Genomic DNA, 27,310 nt, shown 5'->3' with positions numbered 1-27,310 from the left:
GCGAGCACAGGGGTGATGGGTGAATGGGACTTGGTGCAAGTTAGGACATGGGCAGCCGAGTTTTGGATGACCTCAAGTTTACGTAGGGTAGAATGTGGGAGGCCAGCCAGGAGTGCGTTGGAATAGTCAAGTCTAGAGGTAACAAAGACATGGATGAGGGTTTCAGCAGCGGATGAGCTGAGGCAAGGGCGGAGATGGGCGATGTTACGGAGATGGAAATAGGCAGTCTTTGTTATGCTACGGATATGTGGTCGGAAGCTCATTTCAGGGTCAAATATGACACCAAGGTTGCGAACAGTGTGGTTCAGCCTCAGACAGATGTTATGGAGAGGGATGGAGTCAGTGGCGGGGACCGAGAACAATGGCTTCGGTCTTCCCAATATTTAATTGGAGAAAATTTATGCTCATCCAGAACTGTATGTCGGACAAGCAGTCTGACAATTTAAAGACCGTGGAGGGGTCGAGAGAAGAGGTAGAGCTGGGTGTCGTCAGCGTACAAGTGGAAACTGATGCTGTGTTTTCGGATGATGTCGCCAAGGGGCAACATGTAGATGAGAAATAGGAGGGGACCAAGGATAGATCCCTTGGGGACACCAGAGGTAACTATGCGGGAGTGGGAAGAGAAGCCATTGCAGGTGATTTTCTGGCTACAATTAGATAGATAAGAATAGAACCAGGCGAGTGCAGTCCCACCCAGCTGGACGACGGTAGAAAGGCTCGAGAAGGATGGGGTGGTCAACCATGTCAAAGGCTGCAGACAAGTCAAGAAGGACGAGGAGGGATAGTTGGGGTAAAAACAGAAAATGCTGGAGATATTCAGCAGGTCAGGCAGCATCTGTGAAGAGAGAAAGAGAGTTAACGTTTCAGGTCGATGACCTTTCGTCAGAACTCAGTTGGGGAATGGGAATTTAGTGCTAAAAGAATTGAATTATCAGATAATTTGATTTAAGCAACATTGAACTGAGAGTTGATTGTATTGCTAGGATGTGACTTCAACATTAAAAATTCAGAATTAAGAAAACCCCTCAAGATTAAGCTTGAAGATTTATGGATTAACTGAAAATTTCAGAATACAAGCATAAAAGAGACTTTTATTCTGCACATTTTTGGTTTTCTTTGCAATCTAGCTTTCTTAACTTAAAGGAGTGGCCAGAAAATACCTCTCCAGGCTGATCAAGGAGCATCTATAACTGACTATTACAATACATGTTATTCTCCCAAGGAAGCACATTACAGGAAACTTTCGTTTATCCGGAGGTTAAATGTCCGGAAAGCTCTATCTACCGGCAAAATTCAGGAGTCGGTTCAGATAATTTTTTTTCTTTTCGTTGCTTCTTTTCTCCAGTCCTGGCTCGGCGAGCGTCTCTGTAGCTAAGCAACAGCTTCAGCTAGACACTTGCAAGCTGCGCCGACTGTTTTGAAGCTGTTGCTAAGCAACAGGGTTTGTTGCTTCACACGGAGCTCTGAGCTCCGTGCTCCGTATGTTTTAACATTAGCGCTGGTTTCTACGGCAGTTTTGATCTAACGGCACCAGCTCGGTCCCGTCGGTGCCGGATACCAGAAAGTTTCCTGTACCTCCATTCATTGCCTCTCAACAATTGCCAACTGAGATCAGAATTTGTGTATATAGAATCTAAGGCTTTCACCTACATCATCACATCCATAGTGGAGATTTCCACACTAATGCACTACATCAGACCAGGCCACATTTTCTTCCATAAAGATTGGAATATTAAATAGGTGAATTTTCAGTGGTATAAACCATAATAGTCTCCATTTTTCTTTTGTTTATGACTATCAGCTTACCCATAATATCCAGATAATCTTCAGCCAGTACTGTAGGTCCTCGGTCAATGGGTTTCCCTGATCCATTGAATACTCTACCTGTAAAGAAGCACTGCTATTATTACTCATCAATAGCAAAATTAAAAATATTTGAAACAGGTATATTCCGAGTGGTTAGGTAATTCACACTACAGTTTTATGAAGTGTATAAATCGAATGTCAAGACCCAAGTCAACGTCCCTTCCCTCTGATGTCAAGTTGGGCCCGGACTTCAGATTCAGCCAATGTTCACAGTACAGCTGCAGTGTTGATGAAAAGCAAAATGGCTTCACACCAATACTACAGTTAGTGTGAATGCACTCAACATTGTAGAATTCAGTTTCTTAATAGACTCTCAACCATTAACAATATCTGATTTCAAACTATTCTGGTTTTCAAGGATGCTTATTGCAAAAATAAAAATAACTTTAATCCAAACAACTTTGTAAGATATATATTAACCTGAACATTTTGTAGTCAAAGGACCAGTGGTAGTTCTTGGAAAAGCAAAATCAATTGCAGCTCCAGAGCCTCTCTTTGCAGCTTTGCTGTTAATTGATTTTAAAGCATATATTTCATAAACTAAAAAGTAAAGCCATAACAACAAAAAGTTTTCAGTGTGGTCTATGAAATGACTTTAAAATGGGGGCTACTGACTCCCAATTATCCAGGAGGGAACGATAATCATAAAACACTGCAGCATATAAACAGACCATTTAGCCTGCCCAGTTTCCATTTCTGCTTTTCTCTACATGAGCCACCTAGACCAATCCCACACCCTTTAATATCCATCTTTTTCAAATAAATATTTATTTCCTTTTTAAAAAAGAGATGGATTCTGTTTCAACAATAGATTGTAGCAGAGAATTCCACACTGTAATACCCTCTATTAAAGAAATTATTTTCTACCTTACATTTGCACCTTTGTTGCCATCTTGCAAATCAGTGGAAACATCTACTGAACAAAAACTAGAGCCCACTGATGTCACACAGCAGAGCCAACTACCCTCATGAACAGAAGCTGAAAATTGACCCGTTTTAATGCTTTTATCGTATGTGCATAATCAAAAATGTTCACTGATGCTGTCACATTTCTTTTTAAAAATGGACATTTCTAGAACCCTCTAAGCAGTATTTTATTGCTGGAACTCAAGTGCAACCAAATAGGTGAAGACAACCCCTCACGTAATTAGCTTTCTCAGTTTGAAGCTCCTTCCAGGGCAATTCTCCTCCCCAGTTCTTAAAATCGTGAGCAAGAAACATGCTTCAAAACCAAACAAAAATGGTTTTGTTTCAGGCACAAATAAAAATCTAATCTTATTCAAATTACTGTTTCCTTTTGAAGATCCAGAAGATTTCAAATACTGTACAGTATTTCCAATTCCAATTAATCTTTAGACAAGTTAAAAATAGATTTGAAGAATACTGCATATAAATGTGGTTTCACAGCTTAACGGTCATCTTATAGAAGCTTTCAAACTATTACAAAAATGGAATGCAGAAACTTGAAACATTAAAATACACTACAAAGTATAAATGAAAAACAGGGTACTAATACCTGGAGCTGACCTACAGCCTTTTATTTCTCATTAAAAGGCTGCAATGCATGAAAATTTGAGAAGCAGAAGAATAATACCCTTCACACTTCAATGATAATTTTATAATATAAATCAGTAATTCCAGTTATATTAAGAAAGGCTCCTGGCAGGCCAGCTTCCTATGGAGAATAGAATCTACTTACCAAGCATATCCTCGGACACAGGTGTGCGAAGTATATCACCTGTAAATTCGCAGGCTGTTTTCTTTGCATCAATGCCTGATGTCCCCTCGAACACCTGTGCAAGATGAAAAAGACATGGAAGTACATTTAAAATGCCCCAAATTCCCTGGTATTCTTCACCAGAATGTTACCAGGACTCCAAGGGTTAAATTATGAGGAGAGAGTATATAAACTATGCTTGTATTCCCTAGAATATGGAAGGTTAAGCAGTGATTTGAATGAGGTTTTCAGGATTTTGAAAGGAATTGATAGGTGGGGGACAAGTCTAGGACAAGGGGACATAACATCAAAATCAGAGCCAGGCCATTCAGGAGAGAACTAGGGAACATTTATTCACACAAAGGGTGGTAGAAGTGTGAAACTCCCTCCCACAAAAAAGCAGAAGATGCTAGCTCAATTAATAAATTTAAATCGGAGATCAATTGCTTTTTACTAGCCAAGGGCATTAAGGGATATGGAGCCAACATGGGAGGATGGAGTCACAATCTCAATGAGTGGCGGAACAGGCTCGAGGGGCTGAATGGCCTACTCCTGGTAAGGGGAATAAATGCGTAGAATAAAGCATGCTATATAATTATAGCTATGTGAAAATGGTACGAGTTACATATTATTTACCATCCCAAAAACAATTTAAAAAAAAAAAAATTGTTTATGGGATTTGGGCGTCACTGGCATTTATTGCCCATCTTTAATTGCCCTCGAGAAGGTGGTGGTGAGCCGCCGCCTTGAACCGCTGCAGTCCGTTTGGTGAAGGTGCTCCCAACAGTGCTGTTAGGTAGGGAGTTCCAGGATTTTGACCCAGCAACAATGAAGGATCAGCGATATACAGGTTGAGCGTCCAAAATCCGGAGTTCCGGAATCTGGACCGATTGGTGGCAGGGTCATCAGGAATCCGTAAAATGTTCCGGAATCCGGACACCCTGTCAAACCGCAACTTGGGCCCAGGCATTTCCGGAAAGGCCCGAGCCCAGGTTGCGATATTTTCGGACTTCGGACATCAGAAACACATTCCGAAGTCCGGAAAAACACAAAAACCAGCTCGGCCTCGGTCCCGAGGTTGCCGGATTCGGGACGCTCAACCTGTACTTCCAAGTCAGGGTGGTGTGTGACTTGGAGGGTAACTTGGAGGTGGTGGTGTTCCCATGTGCCTGCTGCCCTTGTCCTTCTAGGTGGAAGAGGTCGTGGGTTTGGGAGGTGCTGCCGAAGAAGCCTTGGCGAGTTGCTGCAGTGCATTTTGTAGACGGTACACACTGCAGCCACGGTACGCCGGTGGTGGAGGGAGTGAATGTTTAAGGTGGTGGATGGGGTGCCAATCAAGCGGGCTGCTTTGTCCTGGATGGTATTGAGCTTCTCTCATCCAGGCAAGTGGAGAGTATTCCATCGCACTCCTGTCTTGAGCCTTGTAGATGGTGGAAAGGCTTTGGGGAGTCAGAAGGTGATTATTCATGGTGAATAAAATGGTTTTCTGGTGCAATGGGGTGAGAAGTCAGAAGGTAGTTCACATCTCCAATTAAAGGATCTGAGACACCCCCACCAGGATAGTGAAGTGTTTTGATTGGTTGCTAGAAAATAAATTAGTATTTTCCTTAATCTTTACAGGTATGCAGATAGAAAAAATAAAATGTTGCCTCTCTTTCCCTTTACTATCCATCCATTTGGAGTGTGTTTTTTTAAAGAAAGACCAAGAATTATATCAATCTTAAAATATTAAACTAATTCACATCCGTCTTTCTTCACCAAATATCTCGAACAGGTTACCAAAAGGTGCTGCTTAAAACAGGTTGTAAATTCAAGACTTTTATTCAAAGCCTCCCTCCATACTTGAATAATGGTATAATCTTTCTAAAATGTGCTGCTGTTTATATGAATCCAACTTGTTGTTGAGGTTAGAGATAAACATTTTAGGAACAGGAGTAGGCCATTCAGCCCCTCGAGCCTGTTCCACCATCCAATGAGATCATGGCTGATCTGCAACCTAACTCCATATACCCGCCTTTGGAACAGAAGGCGAGCGGGCGTGGGAGCAGGAGGGGTGGCTGGCGGGCAGGAGGGGGCGAGCGACGGGAGTGTGCGCACGGGTGAAAATTACAGTAAGAACTTGCATTTATATAGCGAAACGTAGTAAAACTGCCGAAGGCCCTTCCACAAGAGCGTTATCAAACAAAATTTGGCACCAAGTCACGTAAGGGGATATTAGGACAGGTAACCAAAGCTTGGTCAAAGAGGTAGGTTTTCAGGAGCATCTTAAAGGAGGAGAGATAGAGAGGTGGAGAGGTTTAGGGAGGGAACTCCAGAGCTTAAGGCTTAGGCAGCTGAAGGCACGGCCACCAATGGTGGAGCCAGAAAATCTGGGATGTGCAAGAGTCCAGAATTGGAGGGGCGCAGTGATCTTGGAGGGTTACAGGGCTGGAGGAGGTTACAGAGATATGGAGGGGTGAGGTCAAGGAGGGATTTGAAGAGGATGTGAATTTTAAAATTGAGGTATTGCTGGACCGGGAGCCAATGTAGGTCAGCAAGCACAGGGATGATGGGTGAACGAGACTTGGTGAGAGTGAAGATACGGCAGCAGAGTTTTGGATGACCTTAATTTTACTTAGGGTGCAAGGTGGGAGGCTGGCCAGGTGAGCATTGGAATAGTCTTTGGAACATCTGATTATTAAAAGCAACCTGTAACTCTCGAATTCAATTCCTGATCTTGGGGAGTTAGCTGATCTTAGCTGGGATGATAGTAAGGGGCACTGCCATTGGCCTCAGCACCTTTGTAATATGGAAAAAAATCTGCTCAAATTTTTAGGCTACATTTAGAATACTGTGTGTTTCTGCACCCCAGTAGAGAAAAGTGATTAAAGCCAATGCCAGGAAACTATAGTTATGAGGCGAGACTCGAGACACTATGGCTATTTCCACTGGAGCAGAGATAGTGAATATGGAAATGCCCGTTCCTCTGGTTAGAGTCAGTGATGAAGGGCATCAATTTAAAATGTCATTCAGTGAATGAGAAAATTGGTTTGAAAAATTTTCTTTACAGAGGGTGTTGGAAACCTGGAATGCTTTAGTATAAAGCGGTGGAGGAAGAGACCATTGTATCTTTTAACAGAAATTTGGATACAATTTTGAAACGAAGATACAGCACTATGAAGAGTGCAAGTGAAATTAGTTTTGGATTGCTCTAGCTCAATGGCCTCATTCTGTACCATCAACCTTTATGTTTCTATGTCTAGGCTTCAGCAAGGTTATCAGATGGTAACTGATTGAGCAACCAAAACCATTTGAGTCAGTATCTTTAGGAGCAGAGGGACAAATAAAATAGCCTTGCAGAACAGATTTGGTTGTGATGTCTGAATTGGAGGTCAACTCGAATGGTGCACAGCGCAGCAGCATTCAACAATGGAAAATAATGGAGTGTACAGGCGAATCCAGAGCACAAGTCCAAGGAGCGGATACAGACACTCGATTGCATTGATGGGCTCCCCAATCGCTTAGTGAATGTGCTATAAAACTAATCCATGCAGATCAGGAGGATTTCAGGTTTAATCCTTCATCTTTGATGAGCTAGCTGGTCTCGGCAAGAGCAGTGATGGTAACACTAAACCTCAGGACCCCAGATTAGGGATAAAAATTGGTCAAAACACCCACTGGAATCAGCAGTTTCCCTGTTGAAAATTGTGCATGCAAGCAAAGTATTTGCCTTGGCTCTATGGCTTCCACCCACATTTGAACAGCCAGCTTGCATTGACTGTCCAGGTTCATGATATGTGGCCCAATTAATAAGGCGCCAGACCTATGGGATCACATGCCAGCATAAATCGCTGCCTTGAGAAAAGGCTGATCGAAAACAAGCAATAAAAATATTTAAGGAAAAAAATTAAATTGGCGGTAGCAAACAGTGCATTTCTACAATACTGGAAGCAGTAAGAATAAAAAGGTTGAAAGTTTTCCTTTTTTAAAATCACTGAGCTGTAAAGATGGTTGAAATTAGTACTGTATTTTAAGTTATAAAAAGAATATGATAAATATAGATAAATTCTTCATGCAAAACCAGACAAGCAGAAAAAAAGTGAACACATCTTCAGAGTAACTTTCTTCCCCCACTCATGAATTCGGACATTAGGAAGACAGCTTCAAATGCTGCCAAAACATTCAAAAAGGTACGGGTATATTTCTAACTCAACAGGAAATAGGAGGGCATGGGTTTAGAGCCAACACAGAGGGGAGATTAAGAGGTTTTGCAAATCCTTTGCATCTACAGGAAACTCTTTGGTATCCGGCACCGACGGAACCGGTGTGTTGCCGGTTGATCAAAAATTCCGGATGACAGAGGGTTATCTACCGAGGCTATTTTTAACAAGGAAAAATTTTTAAAAATCAAGAAATGTGCAGTATACAGTAATTGGGTACGCACCTACAGAATGTTGTGTTAAATGGATGGTGGAAGATGCTTGATCAAGTACAGTACTGCCAGTTCACAGAATCACAGAAACCCCACAGTGCAGATAGAGGCCATTTCAGCCCATCGAGACTGCACCAACACATATCCCACCCTATCCCCGTAACCCCACATATTTAATCCCCCTAACACTAGGGGTCAATTTATCATAGCCAATCATCCTAACCCGCACATCTTTGGACTGTGGGAGGAAACCGGAGCACCCGGAGGAAACCCACGCAAACACGGGGAGAATGTGCAAACTCCACACAGACAGTCACCCGAGGCCGGATTCGAACCCGGGTCTCTGGCGCTGTGAGGCAACAGTGCTAACCACTATGCCACCGTGGTAATGTAATGCAATGACTACCAGCAGCGTGGGACACACACAGTACACCTGTAAAATGGCGGCTCAGAAGAGACTACCGGCAGCGTCAGACTCCTGTTACAGGGGTATGAGGTGTTCTGACTTCCGACAGCGCCAAGAAGCAGAGTAGTGGCAGTTTGGAGAACTACCCCTACTGACTAACTCGGCCACCACGGGAGACTCGGACTCAGACACAGACACATTGCCGGTTATTGAGGTGTTGTTTTCGGAGTGAGAATTATGTCGGTTAACAGAGAATTCTGGATATTTAGGTGCCGTTTAAACGAGAGTTTCCTGTACTTGGAAAGAGCAAAGCCAACTGGATGAATTGAACTGCCTTTTCTTATTCTTACTTTGTATTAAGCTTGGAAGCAAATACACAGCACACAAAATTAGATCATCACAAGTATTATTTTGCATAAGTCATTCCATGAATTAGGGATGGGTTGGATTGCTACTTCAAAACTAAGGTTTTATACTATGTTTACATTTTTAGGAAAAATTCTAACAAGCTCTTCAATATTTCGTTTTCCAAACCAGTTGTTGAGAATATTAGTGTAGCAAAATAAAGCTGTCAGAGATAATCAGATGATCCAGTTAAATCTGGCAGTCAATAAATTTACTGAGCATTCATTTCAACATTATACAATTTCAATACAAACCCCTACCTGTACCACAGCCTTACTGCCACTAACTTCCAGAACCTGTCCACTTCGGATGGTGCCATCAGGAAGAGTCAGATGCACAATCTCTGCATACCTTGGAAACTGACCACAAAGAAACAGAAACCCTTTAATGTTTCAGCTGAGAATTTGTATAAATCCAGATAAAATACATACCTCCTCCAAACACAGTTTTAGTCCAATACAGTAAACTTTTTTTTATCCGGCACGGACGGGGTGCCGGTTCATCAAAAATTCCAGATAACCGAAAGCTATAGTAAAAGATACGGAGCTGAGAGCTCCGTATAAAGCAACAAACCCTGTGCTTCAGAACAATGGCCACAAGTTGCAAGCGTCTCTGTAGCTTAGCAACAGCTGCAGCCACACCCTTGCACAGCAACAAATGGAGGAAGGCAAGTAATAAAAGTTACCTGAACCTGCACCTGAATTTTGCCGGTTAACCGAGATTGCCGGTTATTTAGGTGCCGGTAAATCAAAAGTTTCCTGTATTAACATTCAGTAGTCCCACTCCATTTCCACAGGGTTAAAATAATTTATTGAAAGCACATACTGTACTATACATACATATGGTGCTGCAGACTGTATAACTGAACTATAATATCTTCTCGGAAAAGATGCTCATGTGATATTTAGATCAAGAGGGAATTTCACCTAGATTGGTTATGCTTTGTTGCTGTTCTGATTTTTGTAAATGCCAGCACTCATTACTAGATCTTGCCAGCCCCATTCCCACAGATTTCCTACTCTAAACATAACACTTGAACGCATGCTGATTCAAACATGTTCATTAGTTATTTGCATTTTTATTGCTCAGCACCGTATAACTTCAGATGAAAAAGCACATTTTACTTGAGCATCTAAATTTAGATTCAGCGGCAGTAAGACTGATTGAATGGACGGAGGTGCTAATTAGGAGTTGTTTTATAAGCACTCTATTGAAATCCTGGTATCAGCACAACCTTTCTTGGCAAAACATTTGAGTTATTATTTTGTTAGGATTCAAAATTACACATATGGTTAGTATACAGGATTACCCACATTAAAGTTTTTACAGTGATAAATACCTTTACTTGGTCCAAGATCACCAACGGTCCATTAACACCAGACACAGTCTTATAGGCTATTAAAAATAAAATTCACAGTAGAATTAGAGCTTTATTCAGAAATTGACTCATCAAATTCAATGCAAAATATACAATATAACAAGCAACAGGTTACTATCTAATGTTTTATTAAGTGTTAGACTGCAAGTAAAACTAAATGCAGTTGTTGCAAATATACACAATTCATGGACTTGATTTTTACATTTTCACTGTCTTTTAATGCAGGACAAAAACACAACATGCCATTTCTCTATAAATCTAGTTTTTTGTTGTTGCTGTTCTGTTTACTAAGTGATTCCCCTTACAAATCAGCATGGTTACAGAGATCATTTTTAATCAAGTTGAATGAAAATTAAGATCCGTAGAATACTTCAATTGCTGGTCAAGCCCCAAAATATTAACAGAATCCCCATTTGATGGACTAGGCACAATGGCATTACTGTTGTACGGGTGGTCAACTATCGCCGAGTCTCTCAGAGTTGTAAGCACATTTTTTGCAGCATGATTTTGATACATTACTGAAGTGTGCAAAATTGCCTTATTAGTATTTAACTGCAACTTTGGACAGTACTGTCAGGTGATGAAGCAATAAAGGGAGACAAACAGGCTATTACCTTGCCCTTTTCCCTTTACATGGGAAAATATTACCCATGCAGACACAGGAGACAATTTGACTATGTTTGACATTTGTTTCTGATCAGCCTTCTCTCACATCTGTGGTGGCTGAAGTAAGGACTGCATTGTTTCGATAGGCCTCTATCACACTTTGCTTTTTGTGTAATCCGTCAATCTCTTCACCGATATCAAAGCTGCAAGGAAATTAGAACAGACCAGCTCTACTGCAGTGCACTAAAGCTTAGCGGGGTGCATCCACTATGCAACTAATTAGGCTGCAGCCAACAGAATAAACCTGTCAATGTTCGCTTGCTGTTTCCCACACACCTGCATTTCATTCACTAATAAGCAAACATCGGGAGAGGCAAGGCAAACTGCTCAAGCATGAAAACCATACAACAGTGTTGCAATCAACTACAGTATTTCTAGTTTCCATTTAGAAGTTGCAAAATACTTAAATTAAGACATATTCTTCAATCAGACAATCCACCTAGTTACTTGCTGGAAAAGTAATATTGCTAAATCTACTGTAAATAGTCCTAAACAGAGAACATTTAATTCTATTAATAGATAATTTTTCAAAAGCTTTGGGTTAATCATCTCAAGTGATCCTTCATCTTTATAACATTCTTCCTAGCCTGCTTTGGAGTTTTTTTTTTTAAAAAGTACCAATTTGCCAATGCCGAGATCTTCAGTATAACCGCTCAATAATGGACAATTAAACCTGAACAATGACTAATGGGAAAAAAAGTTAACCAGGTATTGCAGCAAATAGGGAAGAGGTACCATTTCTAGTAATAAACTTAATTTCAGGTCATTGAATGGTGCATTTGATATATTCAACTACACAATTGAGATAGTTAAATGTGTGTTTTTGGATTGAGTTACATTGCTTAGTACAGTAATTGATCCAACTGTCTAGAAAACAAAACATTTGATTCAAACAAAGCCAGAAAGACACTCAGAATACTGCAATTTCAATATTTTGCAGTCAAGGCATCATTGACACTTTATTATACAAGTTTAAAAAATATATAATTTGAAATATATTTAATGCAATGAAAAAATATAATTTTCCAAGTAGATTATTAAATTGGGTTAGCTCATATAAAGTGTCCACTTTAATGCCATGTTTAGAAAGAAAGTATTTTGTATTGCTTTGAAATTAGACGGAGTTTAGACTCTTTCTTTCCACAATTTAATTCAGTACAAGTTTTTTTTTTCCATAATCCATCAGGAAGCACCATTTCAATTATAAATAAAAACTCTCTCCACCCCTTCCCCACTTGAGCTCAAGTACACAACCCCCTGTTTAACATGCAGCTCCTGAGCAGGTCACAGGGCCGCCTGTTCAGCTGCCAGCAGCTTTTGTGTACAAAGATGTTAATTGGTTCTAATCCCTTCATAGAAGCTGTTTTGGTAGCCTGACCCAGCACCCTGAAGGACACCTTGGTGTGAAATACTAAGGGCCCATTCAAGTAGGAGTGAAAGAAAGCAGTGTGCATTCCAACACATTTGATTTAAAAGGCTGGAGGGTACAGCATCATTCTAAACTGAATAAATCTTACAAGTTGTGGTAACAGTGAAGTATGCTCTCTTCAGAGATGGAATCTACTAAAAGAGTGCCTAAACTGCAACTTATTTTCAAAATAATACAGCCAAACTAACAGAATATATGTATTGCCCAAATCAAAACTGAACAGCAATACAGTACTAAGTCAGTTCAGTTTGTATACATAATAGCAAGATTAGCATGATTGAGACTAGGTGAAGAGTTTCCTCATATACAGTTTATTAAAATGGTCCTTGTGTCAGGTCTGCTTCGCTTTTTCCATTATCGCCCCCCCACCCACCCCATGCCACATGAAAAAAAAACAAGCATATGGTTTGACTAGACCCTATGGTGCAAATATGCTGTCTTCCTCTCTTTTCACACCCATCTCACTTAGTAAGAGGCCCGAAGAGACTCACTAGCAGAGTCCTTATTAGTCTTTCCCTGCGTTATTATAGAGAGTTTGGTAAATTTAGTGTTTTCACGGTTAACCAGCTGGCCATACATTTTAACACCTGACTAACTAGGCAGGATACTGATTTAACTGAGTGTATGGCTTTGTAACATTTCAGGGTTATATTTCACACTTATGCTCGACCAAGATGTTAACTAAACAGAAGGACTGTACTGGTAACGTCATAAATTTGGATGTGGCATTTACCTTATAAGTATGTAATCCTTATATACAGTATATGTGGAGCTTAAATGACAGAATCGTAAGAGTTTTAACCCTAAATCCATCTACAGAAACTGATTTACAGTTAAAGCAGAACAGAAATAGAAGACTAGTAGACCAAAGCTAGCAGTTTAAGTGTTGCTTGCACTAATGTGGTGGTTTTGGTTCCACAGGACCTTTTACATTGTAAAGGATACAATTTGTGTATGGATTTGTCCTTATAACGGGAAGCAATTTTTCAATACTATTCCATTTCTGTATGAAGTTACTCAAACTTGAAAAGGGTGAAAGATCTTTTGTTTATTAGCATTTTTCCAAAATTGCACATAAATGGAGTTGCAGCTTTCTATTCACGTGTTAATGTCGTGTGTTACTGTTCTGAACTATAAGATGACTATATTCTGTGACTAGGACAGGTTTGGTGAAGTGGGAGTAACAAATTTGATGTGCATTGTATTATGTGGTGGTTAAATCAGACATAAAGCTTCATTTGCCCAAGCTAAAAAAATTGTTAGATTTGTGTAAACAGCTCCAGTCTTTGGTATTTTTACAGGGAAGAATTTTAGGAAAAACAGCTTAATATAGATATTTTCTTCTTCAGCGTGTTTGGAGCAAAATGGTGCATTGGCAGCTGGGGGGGAGGGGGTGTTTACAAGTTTTATGATCCAACTGTATACACTTTTTCCAAATTGGGTACAAATTGATCTTGGGAAACATTGTTCAACTACAAAATTAGAATTGAAAATCAATTTGATTCTTCCAGATTACAATCTGTAAAACATTGTACATTTCCAATTCAAATGCATCTGTTAAATAACAAAGACTTACATGGTGAAATTTCTACTCAATTCCCTGGTATCAGTATATTGAAAAAAGGAGGCACATTACTACTACCTCGTCATTGGCCAATTTAATTGATATATATTTTAATGGTGCTGTGGAAATATCCTAATCCACCATAGTGATTGATCACATATAGCCCACTTGTAAATCCCTGAAAGATTTTTGGCATTAGAGGAATGATCTCTACATTTAAAAATGCTTAATAGAGTACTACTGCAGAAGTGCAACTGGGAGGCCTGCTGCTAAACTGTTTAAAATTGTCAATTTATTAAATGAAAACAAAACATGCTTAATAGGTTACAATGTGCATATATTATAGTGAATGTTGATTTTCATGCCTATTGAAATATTCTATGAAATAATTTCCTTCACAGAATATTTACATGAACGCAATGTTGAAAGATCATTCCTTCATCTGCAGTGCTCATGCATTTAATATACTGTAACTGAAAGCAGTGGACAAGCCTTTATTTTAAGATTTAATTGTTGTACGATATCTACTTCACTCTAGACCACAAAGTACAAAACAACAGAATGGAAATCACATTCAGCCTCTCTCCTGATTCAAAAATGTAATCTTTCGAGGGAGGCTAATTGCAACCAATAAAACTAAGAACATTCTTTTAAAGTTTTTTCCCTGAACCCCTAAAATAAATCAAGCAAATAATTTAAATCGGCTTTGCCTTGCACACTCATCTTAGAGTCAGAAGGTGTGGGTTCAGGCCCCATGCCAGACTGGAGCACAAAATCTAGGCTGATGCTTCAGTGCAATGCTGTTGATGGTGCTGCTTTTCGGATGAGGCATTAAACGGAGGACCGTTAGCCTCTAGAGTGGATGCAAAAGATCCAGTGGCACTATCTGAAGAGCAGGGGAATTCTCCTGGTATCCTGGCCGATATTTATCACTCAACCAACATCACAAAAGAGAGATTATCTGATCATTTATCTCACTGCTATTTGTGAGACCTTGCAGAACAAATTGACTGCTGTGTTTTCCTACATTACAACAGTAACTAAACTTCAGAAGTACTTTGTTGGCTGTGGAGTGTTTTGGGATATTGCGGTCATGAAAGGCACTGTATAAATGCAAGTTCTTTCTTTTCTGTACAAGGTTATTTGGTTTCCATTGTCTATTTTTTAAAATTAAAGTGCTCCTTCACATGCATTAATTTCACTTAGTGATTTCATCGAAGTGTTTGTACATTTCACAACAGAGTACATTTTCAATATATTTGCACAGTTTCAAGCATTTAGGTTTTCAGCTCCTTCAAAATCAATCGCGGAAAACAGACAAAAGACAAAACAATCAAATCATTTTACCCACCCAAATCTCTAAATGATTTCAAAATGAAAGTCAAGAAGCTGCTGGAGGATTAATTAGATCCAGTTTCAGTGCAAGTCTACTGTTAGCTATAAATAACTTTATCCTTGCTTTATATATATCCTATATATAAATGCAAGTTCTTTCTCTCTTGGGAATTAAAATATGGGCAGCGTAGGAACAGGAATAGGCCATTCAGCCCCTCAAGCCTGTTCAAACATGATCTAATTGAATGGCAGAACTGTACCTCAATTGTGTTTACCCACCTTTGACCCATACTCCTCGATACCCTCACCTAACAAAAATCCATCGATCCCAATCCTGAAAGCTTCAATTGACCCAGCATGCACAGCCTTTTTTGGGGGGGGTGGGGGGTGCGGAGAAGGGAAAAGAGTTCCAGATTTCTTCGTGTGAAGAAGTGCTTCCTGATTTCACTCCTGAATGGCCTGGTTTTAATTTTAGGATTATGGTCTCTTGTACTGGTTTCCCCCACAAGGCAATAGATTCTCTTTATTGATCCTATTCAAGCCTTTTATCTTGACCGATCCTATCAAAACATTTTATCATTTTAAACACCTCGATTAGCTCATCTCTCAATCTTCTATACTTAAAGGAAAACAGCCAAGTTTATGCAGCCAGTCCTCATAATTTACCCTTTAACCCCCGGTATTATTCTGGTGAATCTGTGCTGCACCACCTCCAATATCAATATATCCTTCCTCAGTACGGTGCCCAGAACTAAATGATGTACTCCAGATGGGGTCTGACCGAGGCATTATACAGCTGAAGCACACAAGGCAGTAATTCAAATCAGTTGTGCAATAGACAAACTGTAATAGCATAACTAGAGATGCTTACATGCACCAGTAGAGCCCCTTGAGAAACACAATCACCTTAATCCAGAGGTTTTCAAACTTGGGTCTCCGATTTCTGTACTTTGTTGTATATTCTGTTGTTAATTTGGCCAGATTTTTGACCCATTAGCAACAGTCCTGAAGGCTACTTGATTATTTAGAAACTGCAGCCTAGCTATAATTAATTGGAGTCATCAATCCAATAACTGTCTTAATTTCTGTTTTTGCAACAATTTGGGGAAATTTAACCACAATTTTGAATGCATGCTCGAAATTGGGAATCTGTCACAACAACTGTTCTTGTGTGTAGCACTGCTTTTTCTCAAATGTCAGTAGACCTGAACAAAATTGCTGCCAGAAACCTGCCCCCGATGTAACATGCGCCACAGAAGGAAGTAACAGAAAAGAGGACTTCATTAGGAAAAGCTGCTTCGTGGAAACTCCCTAACTTTAAAAAAAAATATATAAACTGATCTTCTACTATACTCTTGTTTGATTACACCCTCTGTGAAGAGCCTTGGGACATTTTTCTGCATTAAAGGTGCTACATAAATGCAAGTTGTTATTATATGCAATCGCGGGGAAGGGGGGAGAGCCTTGGGAAATCGCGGGGGGGGGGGGGAGCCTCAGGAAATCGCGGGGGGGGGGGGGGAAGCCTCGGGAAATCGCGGGGGGGGGGGAGCTTCTCTGTTCCCCCCTCCCCCCAGTCTCTCTCTGCTTCCCCCCCCCAGTCTCTCTCTGTTCCCCCCCCCCCCAAGTCTCTCTCTGTTCCCCCCCCAGTCTCTCTCTGTTCCCCCCCCAGTCTCTCTCTGTTCCCCCCCAGTCTCTCTCTGTTCCCCCCCAGTCTCTCTCTGTTCCCCCCCCAGTCTCTCTCTGTTCCCCCCCCCAGTCTCTCTCTGTTTCCCCCCCCCAGTCTCTCTCTGTTCCCCCCCCCAGTCTCTCTCTGTTCCCCCCCCCAAGTCTCTCTCTGTTCCCCCCCAGTCTCTCTCTGTTCCCCCCCCCAGTCTCTCTCTGTTCCCCCCCCCAGTCTCTCTCTGTTCCCCCCCCCAGTCTCTCTCTGTTTCCCCCCCCCCAGTCTCTCTCTGTTTCCCCCCCCCCAGTCTCTCTCTGTTCCCCCCCCCAGTCTCTCTCTGTTCCCCCCCCAGTCTCTCTCTGTTTCCCCCCCCCAGTCTCTCTCTGTTCCCTCCCCCAGTCTCTCTCTGTTCCCCCCCCAGTCTCTCTCTGTTCCCCCCCCCAGTCTCTCTCTGTTCCCCCCCCCAGTCTCTCTCTGTTCCCTCCCCCAGTCTCTCTCTGTTCCCTCCCCCAGTCTCTCTGTTTCCCCCCCCCAGTCTCTCTCTGTTCCCCCCCCCCCAGTCTCTCTCTGTTCCCCCACCCCAGTCTCTCTCTGTTCCCCCACCCCAGTCTCTCTGTTTCCCCCCCAGTCTCTCTCTGTCACCCCCCCACCCGCTCTCTCTCTCTTCCAACAACAACATGCCCTCGAAAAAGCCTCGGCAACGCCGGGCTCACCCCAGCTAGTTTTTTATAAATGGAAGTTATTAAAAAGTCACAGCATAAAAAGATTTTCCTCTTGCAGAGAATGCACCCAAGTACCTAACTTCCTTGTTCCAGGCACCAAATCACATGCTACATAAAGAAAAGAGGGGGGGGGAAAATGGTGTACAATATCCATCACGTAATAATTGAACAATTTATATTCAGATAACTCAGATTCCTTTGACATTTTCAGATTGACTGCACTGCAAGTTATACAGCAAAGAACAGCCAGCTCCAAACTGAAGGCTTTTCATGTATGCTACAATACAGACGTCTAAATTCTGCACTAAGTAAAGCCAACAATCTGCTCCATTATGTTATACGATTTCAGTGAAATCCACTCTTATTCCAGTGAATTTATGTGCAAGTAGAACTGACATAATGAGAACATACCTGATTACAATAGGAAAAAAACATGACAATCACCCAGTCTATTTATTCTATCGACAGTATGTGCAACAGAACATAGGTTAAGATTCCCATAATTACTCCTTTTCAAGTGAATAAAAAGTGTGTTAAATTAAAAGGAACAGAATTCGCTTCATTTCACAGAAGCATGAATAGATATATTATGTTTCTCCCCCCCCGCCCCCCCATAAAAAGAGGCTGACATTCCTAGGGCAAATTTATTTTTATTGTATCTTTTTACTAAGACGTCTGCGTGTACTATAGTATAAGCCTCTTTGTTGCAGAATGTCCTTGATTACTGCTGATTTTAAAATCAGGATTAGCCACACGTGCACAATTCACTTAACTGGCAGGCGATATCTTCTCTCCCTTCCTCCCCCCAAAACTCTCCTCGTCCTCTAAGATGCTGTCTTCTTCATGGGGTACATTTCCATGCATGCAATCCAATACCTCACCCAGCTAGCCATTATTCATGTGTGGACACAGTGCCAAGCTATTTGACTGTTCCTGCATTTGGTGGTGGGGGGGGGAGGAGGGGGGAGTATTGCAGTGAGCCCAATCTTCAACATGTCTATAAATATGCATTTGCAGTAGGAGTCATGGGACAGCAATCAAGGAATGAAAATCCTGCCAAGTTTCCCCGCCCTCCAGGGTTGCCGAAGGCACTTGTTAGCACCCTTATGGCTGCTCCAGTGAGAATGGCCAGGATTTTGTAGTGGTAATACGGCGAAACTGTCAGCGTTCATCGTCATTACTCCTCTGAAAGTGACAGCAACTTCTGGAGTCAGTGCGTGCGCAGATAAATGCAGAAATCCAAAAGTTGCCGTCAGTCATTCCCTGTTCCTCCACAGGTTGCTTTGTGGAACTCCCTCGGAGCGGGCAGTCAATTCAAATCACACTGAAGGATGAAAACTTCCCCTATAAAACGCTGGAATATTGCTGTTAAACCCCGCGCGAAAAAGTTAAACCTTCTTGAAAGAGGTGTAACTGTGTTTTTAACGGCGTATTGACAGCTAAACAACCGTTCCGGCCCTGAAAAACTCATTTTTCATCCATGAAGCTGTCGGATTGTCATAAAAACCCAACTGATTCACTAATGTTCTTTAGGGAAGGAAACCTGCCGTCCTTTCCCTGCCACATACAGCCATGAATGGTGGTGGACAATTAAACAACTAACGAGAGGAGGAGACTCCATGAACAACCCCATCCTCAATGATGGCGAAGTCCAGCGCGCGAGTGCATTGGATACAGCAAAGGCTATGGGCCCCGACAACATCCCTGAAGTGAAGACTTGTGTTCCAGAAGCAGCCGCCGCGCTTCTAGCCAAACATTCCAGTACAGCTATATCACTGACATCTACCCGACAAAGTGGAAAACTGCCTGGGTATGTCCTGTCCACAAAAAGCAGGACAAATCCAATCCAGCCAATTACTGCAAAGTAATGGAAGGTGTCCCTGGGTGGAGACTGAGCGCATAGACCGAGGATTTAAGGAGCGGAGAGAGCGCGCGCGGCCCAGACTCACCAGCGGCAGCAGCGATAAAGGCGCTGGGTGGAGACTGAGCGCAGAGACCGAGGATTTAAGGAGCGGGGAGAGAGCGAGCGGCCCTGGGTGGAGACGGAGCGCAGAGACCCAGGATTTAAGGAGTGGGGGAGAGAGCGGCCCAGACGCAGCAGTGGCAGCAGCGAGAGCGGCCCTGGGCAGAGGCTGAGCGCAAAGACCAAGGATTTAAGCAGCGGGGAGAGAGAGAGCGGGCCTGGGTGGAGACGGAGCGCAGGGACCCGAGGATTTAAAGAGCGGGGGAGAGAGAGCATGGCCCAGACTCACCAGCAGCGAGAGCAGCCCTGGGTGGAGACTGAGCGCAGAGACCAAGGATTTAAAGGAGCGGGGAGAGAGAGCGCGGCCCAGACTCACCGGCGGCAGCAGCGAGAGTGGCCCTCGGTGGAGACTGAGCGCAGAGACCAAGGATTTAAGGAGCGGGGAGAGAGAGAAGTAAAAAGTAATCGAAGTGTGACGTCACCAGAAAGCAGGTTAAGTGATTGGTTGGTGAGTATTTCTCTCGTTCTCGCTTTTTTCCAAACTTAATTTTTGTGGTTTATAGTTTTTAGGGTCTCTTGTGTAGCTGGAGGTGCTAGTAAACAAGGGCCCTTGACTATATCATTTAATTGTAGTGTAATTAGTGGTATTGATTTGAGTTAATTTAATTTGAATTAAAGGGTAAGTCATGGCAGCACAGCTTGGCCCCGTGGCATGCTCCTCCTGCACTATATGGGAAATCAGGGACACTTCCTGTGTGTGTGTGGGAAGTGTATCCAGCTGCAGCTACTGGCAGACCACATTGCAGCGCTGGAGTTGCAAATGGATACATACTGGAGCATTCGCAATGCTGAGAACATCGTGGATAGCACGTTTAGGGAGTTGGTCACACCGCAGGTAAAGGCTGCACAGGCAGGAAGGGAATGGGTGGCCGCCAGGCAGAGTAGGTGGTGCAGGAAGGTAGTGCAGGGGTCCCCTGTGGCCATCCCCCTCTCAAACAGATATACCACTTTGGATATTGTTGGGGGAGATGGCTTATCGGGGGAAGGCAGCAGTAGCAAACATCCTGGCACCATGGGTGGTTCTGCTGCACAGGACGGGAGGAAAAAGAGGAGAGCTATCGTGATAGGGGATTCTATTGTAAGGGGAATAGATAGGCGTTTCTGCGGCCACAAATGAGACTCCAGGAATGTATGTTGCCTCCCTGGTGCAAGGGTCAAGGATGTCTCGGAGCGGCTGCAGGGCATTCTGGAGGGGGAGGGTTAACAGCCAGCTGTTGTGGTGCATATAGGTATCAACGATATAGGTAAAAAAATGGGATGAGGTCCTAAAAGCTGAATATAGGGAGTTAGGAGGTAAATTAAAAAATAGGACCTCAAAGGTAGTAATCTCAGGATTGCTACCATTGCCACGTGCTAGTCAGAGTAGAAATAGAAGGATATTTCAGATGAATACGTGGCTAGAGGAATGGTGCAAGGGGGAGGGATTCAAATTCCTGAGACATTGGAACCGGTTCTGGGAGAGGTGGGACCAGTACAAACTGAACGGTTTGCACCTGGGCAGGACCGAGACCGACGTCCTAGGGGGGAGTGTTTGCTAGTGCTGTTTGGGGGGGGGGGGGGGGGGGGGGTGGGGGGGCGTTTAAACTAAGATGGCAGGGGGTTGGGAACCTGTGCAGGGAGACAGAGGAAAGGGAAGCAAAGATACAGGTAGACTATCCTTTATCCGAAAACCTCGGGACCCAGCCGAGTTTCGGATAAAGGAGAATTTCGGATTTCGGAAGGTGGGTCGGCGGGGGTCCCGGCGGGGGTCGTGCGCACGACTTACGCTGACGCTCAGCGTAAGTCAGTCGGGGTCGGCGGTTGTCGGGGCTGGCAGGGTCCGCGGGGGGGCCGGCGGTTGTCGGGGCTGGCGGGGGTCGGCGGTTGTCGGGGCCGGCGGGGGTCCGCGGGGGTTCGGCGGCGTCGGCGGTTGTCGGGGCTGGCGGTTGTCGGGGCTGGCGGGGTCCGCGGGGGGGGTTGGCGGTTGTCGGGGCCGGCGGGGTCCGCGGGGGGGTCGGCGGTTGTCGGGGCTGGTGGGGTCCGCGGGTGGGGTCGGCGGTTGTCGGGGCCGGCGGGGTCCGCGGGGGGGGTCGGCGGTTGTCGGGGCTGGCGGGGTCGGCGGCTGGGCGGTTGTCGGGGCTGGCGTCGGCGGGGGGTCGTGCGCACGACTTACCCTTTATCCGAACTTCCGCAACCGGAACCCTCTAAAAACCGAAGGTTTTTTTCGTTCAGCGTAAGTCGTACGCACGACTTACGCTGAACGAAAAAAACCTTCGGTTTTTAGAGGGTTTCGGTTTTCGGAAGTCCGGATAAAGGGTAGTCCTACCTGTAGAAGCAAAAGACAGGAAGGAGAAAAGCAAAAGTGGAAGGCAGAGAAATCAAGTGTGTAAATCAAACAAGGCCACAGTAAATAATAATTCTAAAAGGACTAAGAGTGTTAAAAAAAACAAGCCTGAAGCCTTTGGCCTAGAAATTGACTATAGCCCCGTTTGGGGCGCCAGCCTCGCCAGGGTGCTAAAAGTAGCACCCCGGAAGCAGTTGCGGCCGCCTGCCGGAAATTCAGTTGGAGCGCCCCAAAGGGAAGCGCGGCGCTACTGGAGGTGCCCCGCATCTGAATATCGCTGCGCAATGTGCCGCAGCGTGTGTCACGCTGCGGTACTGCATGCCTTCCTCCCCTTCTTAAAGGGGAGGGGCCTTGTGCAGCGCGATCTGGGGCCCAGCTGGGCCCCCGAGGATTGCGAGTGCCGGCAAAAGAGTCTGGCACCGAGAAGTGCCGGGCTCTTGGAATGCAGTCAGCACTCCGCGGGGGGGGGGGGGGCTCAGGAGGCCAGGGACAGCAGCGCGGAGGTGTGCTGGCAGGCAGCCAGAAATAGAAATGGCCGCCCCGCACCTCTCCTTTAATTAGTGCCTCTACCGCCGCAGGTAGGCCTCCCTGAACCGGTCGCACATAGCGTCCAGCGTTAAATCAGGGGGCGCATCTAAATATCGCGATCGGGGTGTCAGCGGGGCGCTGTGCGCACCGATGACATCATCGGTAGCGGCGCAGTGCTAACGGCTAGCGCCACCATTAGCGTCCCACGTGCCCAGTGGCTTCCGACCCACTTAGCGCCCTCTTAAGGCGCTAACGGGTGGCGCAGCCCACTGAATTTCTAGGCCTTTGTGTTTTAATGCGAGGAGTATTTGTAATAAGGTGGATGAATTAGCTGTGCAAACAGATGTAAACGGATGTGATATAATTGGGATTACAGAGACATGGCTCCAGGGTGACCAAGGCTGGGAATTCAACATCTAGGGGTATTCAATATTCAGGAAGGACAGGCAAAAAGGAAAAGGAGGTGGGGTAGCATTGCTGGTTAAAGAAGAGATTAACACAATAGTAAGGAAGGATATTAGCTCTGATGATGTGGAATCTGTATGGGTAGAGCTGAGAAATACCAAGGGGCAGCAAACATTAGTGGGAATTGTATACAGACCCCCAAACAGTAATGTTGGGGATGGCATTAAACAGGAAACTAGAGACGCATGCAATAAAGGCACAGCAGTTATCATGGGTGACTTTAATCTACATATAGATTGGGCTAACCAAATTAGTAACAATACTGTGGAGGAGGAATTCCTAGAGTGTATACGGGATGGTTTCCTGGACCAATATGTCGAGGAACCAACTAGAGATCAGGCCATTTTAGACTGGGCATTGTGTAATGAGAAAGGATTGATTAGCAATCTTGTTGTGCGAGGCCCCTTGGGGAAGAGCGATCATAATATGATCGAATTCTCCATTAAGATGGAGAGTGAAGTAGTTGACTCAGAGACTAGGGTCCTGACTTTAAATAAAGGAAACTACGATGGTATGAGACGCGAGTTGGTTAGGATGGATGGGGAACGTTACTTATAGGGTTGACGGTGAATAGGCAATGGCAAACATTTAAAGATCGCATGGATGAACTACAGAATTTGTTCATCCCTGTCTGGCATAAAAATAAAACAAAAAAGGTGGCACAACTGTGGCTAACAAGGGAAATTAAGGATAGCATAAAAGCCAAGGAGAGGACATATAAATTGGCCAGAAAAAGCAGCAAACCTGAGGATTGGGAGCAGTTTAGGATTCAGCAAAGACAAAAGGATTAATTAAGAGGGGGAAAATAGAGTATGAGAGTAAGCTTGCAGGGAACATAAAAACTGACTGCAAAAGCTTCTATAGATATGTGAAGAGAAAAAGATTGGTGAAGTCAAGCGCAGGTGCCTTGCAGTCAGAATCAGGGGAATTTATAATGGGGAACAAAGAAATGACTGACCAATTAAATACATACTTTGGTTCTGTCTTCACAAAAGAGGACACAAATAACCTCCCAGAGATGTCGGGGAACACAGGGTCTAATGAGAGGGAGGAACTGAATGAAATCAGTATTTGTAGGGAAATGGTGTTCGGGAAATTGACGGGATTGAAGGCCGATAAATCCCCAGGGCCTGATAATCTACATCCTAGGGTACTTAAGGAAGTGGCCCTAGAAACAGTAGATGCATTGTTGATCATCTTCCAAAATTCTATAGACTCTGGCACAGTTCCCATGGATTGGAGGTTAGCTAATGTATCCCCACTATTTAAAAAAGGTGGCAGAGAGAAAACGGGGAATTACATACCGGTAAGCCGGACATCGGTAGTGGGGAAAATGCTGGAGTCCATTATAAAAGATGTAATAGCAGAGCACTTGGAAAACAGTGACAGGATCAGACAAAGTCAACACGGATTTACAAAAGGTAAATCGAGCTTGAATAATCTACTGGAATTTTTGGAGGATGTAATTGGTAGAATAGATAAGGGAGAACCAGTGGATGTGGTGTATTTGGACTTTCAGAAGGCTTTCGATAAGGTCCCGCATAAGAGATTAGCGTGCAAAGTTAAAGCACATGGGATTGGGGGTAAGGTACTGACTTGGATAGAGAACTGGTTGGCAGACAGGAAGCAAAGAGTTGGAATAAACGGGTCTTTTTCCGAGAGGCAGGCAGTGACTAGTGGGGTACCGCAGGCATCGGTGCTAGGACACCAGCTATTCACAATATATATTAATGATCTAGACGAGGGAATTAGATGTAATATCTCCAAGTTTGCAGATGACACAAAGCTGGGTGGGCGTGTGTGCTGTGAGAAGGTTGCCGAGAAACTCCAGTATGATTTGGACAGGTTGGGTGATTGGGCAGATGCAGTATAATGTGGATAAATGTGAGGTTATCCACTTTGGTGGCAAAAACAGGAAGGCAGATTATCTGAATGGCAATAGATTGGGAGAAGGGGAAGTGCAACGAGACCTGGGTGTCCTTGTGCACCAGTCGCTGAAGGTAAGCATGCAGGTGCAGCAGGCGGTTAAGAAGGCAAATGGTATGTTGGCCTTCGTAGCGAGAGGGTTTGAGTACAGGAACAAGGATGTCTTGCTGCAGTTGTACAGGGCCTTGGTGAGACCACATCTGGAGTATTGTGTGCAGTTTTGGTCGCCTTATCCGAGGAAAGATGTTCTTGCCACGGAGGGAATGCAGCGAAGATTCACCAGGCTGATACCTGGGATGGCAGGAATGACGTATGAGGAGAGATTGGGTCGATTGGGCTTATGTTCGCTGGAGTTTAGAAGAATGAGAGGGGATCTCATTGAAACTTATAAAATTCTAACAGGACTAGACAGGCTAGATGCAGGAAGGATGTTCCTGATGGCGGGGGAGTCCAGAACCAGGGGTCACAGACTAAAGATAAGGGATAAGCCATTTAGGACAGAGATGAGGAGGAATTTCTTCACCCAGAGTGTGGTGAACCTGTGGAACTCTACCACAAAAGGCAGTTGAGGCCAATTCATTAAATATATTCAAGAAGGAGTTAGATATATTTCTTAAGGCTAAAGGGATCAAGGGATAGGGGGAGAAAGCAGGGACAGGGTACTGAATTTGGATGATCAGCCATGATCTCATTAAATGGCGGAGCAGGCTCGAGGGGCTGAATGGCCTACTCCTGCTCCTATCTTCTATGTTTCTATGTGTCGACAGTACTATCAAGCATACTTAAATTCTAACCGATGCTCAGTTTGAGTTCCGCCAGGGTCACTCAGCTCCAGACCTCCAGCCTTAGTCCAAGCATGGACAAAAGAGCTGAAGTCCAGAGGTGAGGGGAGAATGACTGCCCTTGACACTAAAGCAGCATTTGACTGTGTGTGGCACCAAGGAGCCCTAGTAAAATTGAAGTCATTGGGAATCAGGAAGAAAACTCTCCACTGGCTAGTCATACCTAGCACAAAGGAAGATGGTTGTGGTTATTCCTCAGGACAATATCCTAGGCCCAACCATCCTCAGCTGCTTCATCAATGACCTTCCCTCCATCATAAGGTCAGAAGTGGAGATGCTCAATGATGATTGCACAGCGTTCAGTTCCATCGCAATTCCTCAGGTAATGAAGCAGTCTTTGCCCGCATGCAGCAAGACCTGGACAACATCCATGCGTGGGCTGATAAGTGGCAAGTAACATTCGTGCTACACAAGTGCCAGGCAATGACCATCTCCAACAAGAGAAAGTCAAACCACCTCCCCATGACATTCAATGGCATTACCGTCATCTAATCCTCCACCATGAACACCCTGGGGGGGGGGGGGTCACCATTGACCAGAAATTTAACTGCAGCAGCCACATAAATACAGTGGCTACAAGAGCAGGTCAGAGGTTGGGTATTCTGCAGCAAGTCACTCACCTCCCGACTCCCCAAAGCCTTTCCACCACCTATAAGCCACAAGTCAGGAGTGTGATGGAATACTCTCTACTTGCCTGGATGAATGCAGCTCCAACAACAATCAAGAAACTTGACACCATCCAGGACAAAGCAGCCCGCTTGATTGGCACCCCATCCACCACCTTAAACATTCACACCCTCTACCACCAGCGTACCGTGGCTGCAGTGTGTACCATCTACAAGATGCACTGCAGAAACTCGCCAAGGCTTCTTTGACAGCAACTCCTAAATCCATGACTTCTACCACCTAGAAGGACAAGGTCCGCAGGCGCATGGGAACACCACCACCTCCAAGTTACACACCAACCAGCCTTGGAAATATATCGCCATTCTTTCATCATCACTGGTCAAAATCCTGGAACTCCCTACCTAACAGCACTGTGGGAGCACATTCACTACAGTGACGGCAACGGTTCAAGAACGCAGCTCACCACCACTTCTCAAAGGCAATTAGGGATGGGCAATACATGCTGGAATGTCCACATCCCGCGAATGAATAAAAAACTGATTTGCTAAATTCTAGGATAACAAAAAGTGTTCCATTCAGATTCTTTTAGTTTGTAATAATTTCACATATGGCTGTTTTAAAAATGAAATGGGATTGGGTGGCACAATGTTCTTTCACCGCACGCAAAGATAGGATGCACTGTTTCAGTTTATGAAATAAATGAAGGTGATTTTAATCGAAGAGCAGAAACAGTTTACACTTGACCTTCTATTTCATTTTTTTGTTCTCATGTTGCAATCCCTCCATGGCCCTGCTTTCCTCTATTTCTGTAACCTTCTCCAGTCCTACAAGCTTCTCCCTCCCTCCCCCCCCCCTGCCAAGAACTCGCCATTTCTCAGACTTTGGCATCTTGCACATTCCCCCTCCCTTTACCCCACCAATGGTAGCCATGCTTTCAGCCACCCAAGTCCCACTCTCTAGAATTCCCTCCTTAAATGCTTCCACCTCTCCTCCCTTCACACCCTCTGTAAAACCCAC

General features: G+C 44.1%; 1 protein-coding gene across 1 annotated transcript in view; it reads right to left on the bottom strand.

Annotated features, from left to right (window-relative positions):
• Window positions 1–27,310, bottom strand: part of atp6v1ba (ATPase, H+ transporting, lysosomal, V1 subunit B, member a) — a 74,800-nt gene that overhangs the window by 39,590 nt on the left and 7,900 nt on the right. Inside the window, exons 2-5 of the mRNA XM_085994407.1 lie at window positions 10,145–10,200; window positions 9,066–9,164; window positions 3,566–3,659; window positions 1,807–1,884 (exon numbers count right to left, since the gene is read on the bottom strand). Coding sequence (XP_085850533.1) covers window positions 1,807–1,884; window positions 3,566–3,659; window positions 9,066–9,164; window positions 10,145–10,200 — 327 coding nt within the window. The remainder of the gene's footprint in view (window positions 1–1,806; window positions 1,885–3,565; window positions 3,660–9,065; window positions 9,165–10,144; window positions 10,201–27,310) is intronic.

Source organism: Somniosus microcephalus, chromosome 8 (genome assembly GCF_052327205.1).
Source record: "Somniosus microcephalus isolate GS21.2 chromosome 8, FLI_Smic_1.0, whole genome shotgun sequence".
NCBI lineage: Eukaryota > Metazoa > Chordata > Chondrichthyes > Squaliformes > Somniosidae > Somniosus > Somniosus microcephalus.
This window is presented reverse-complemented; position numbering and strand designations above follow the sequence as displayed.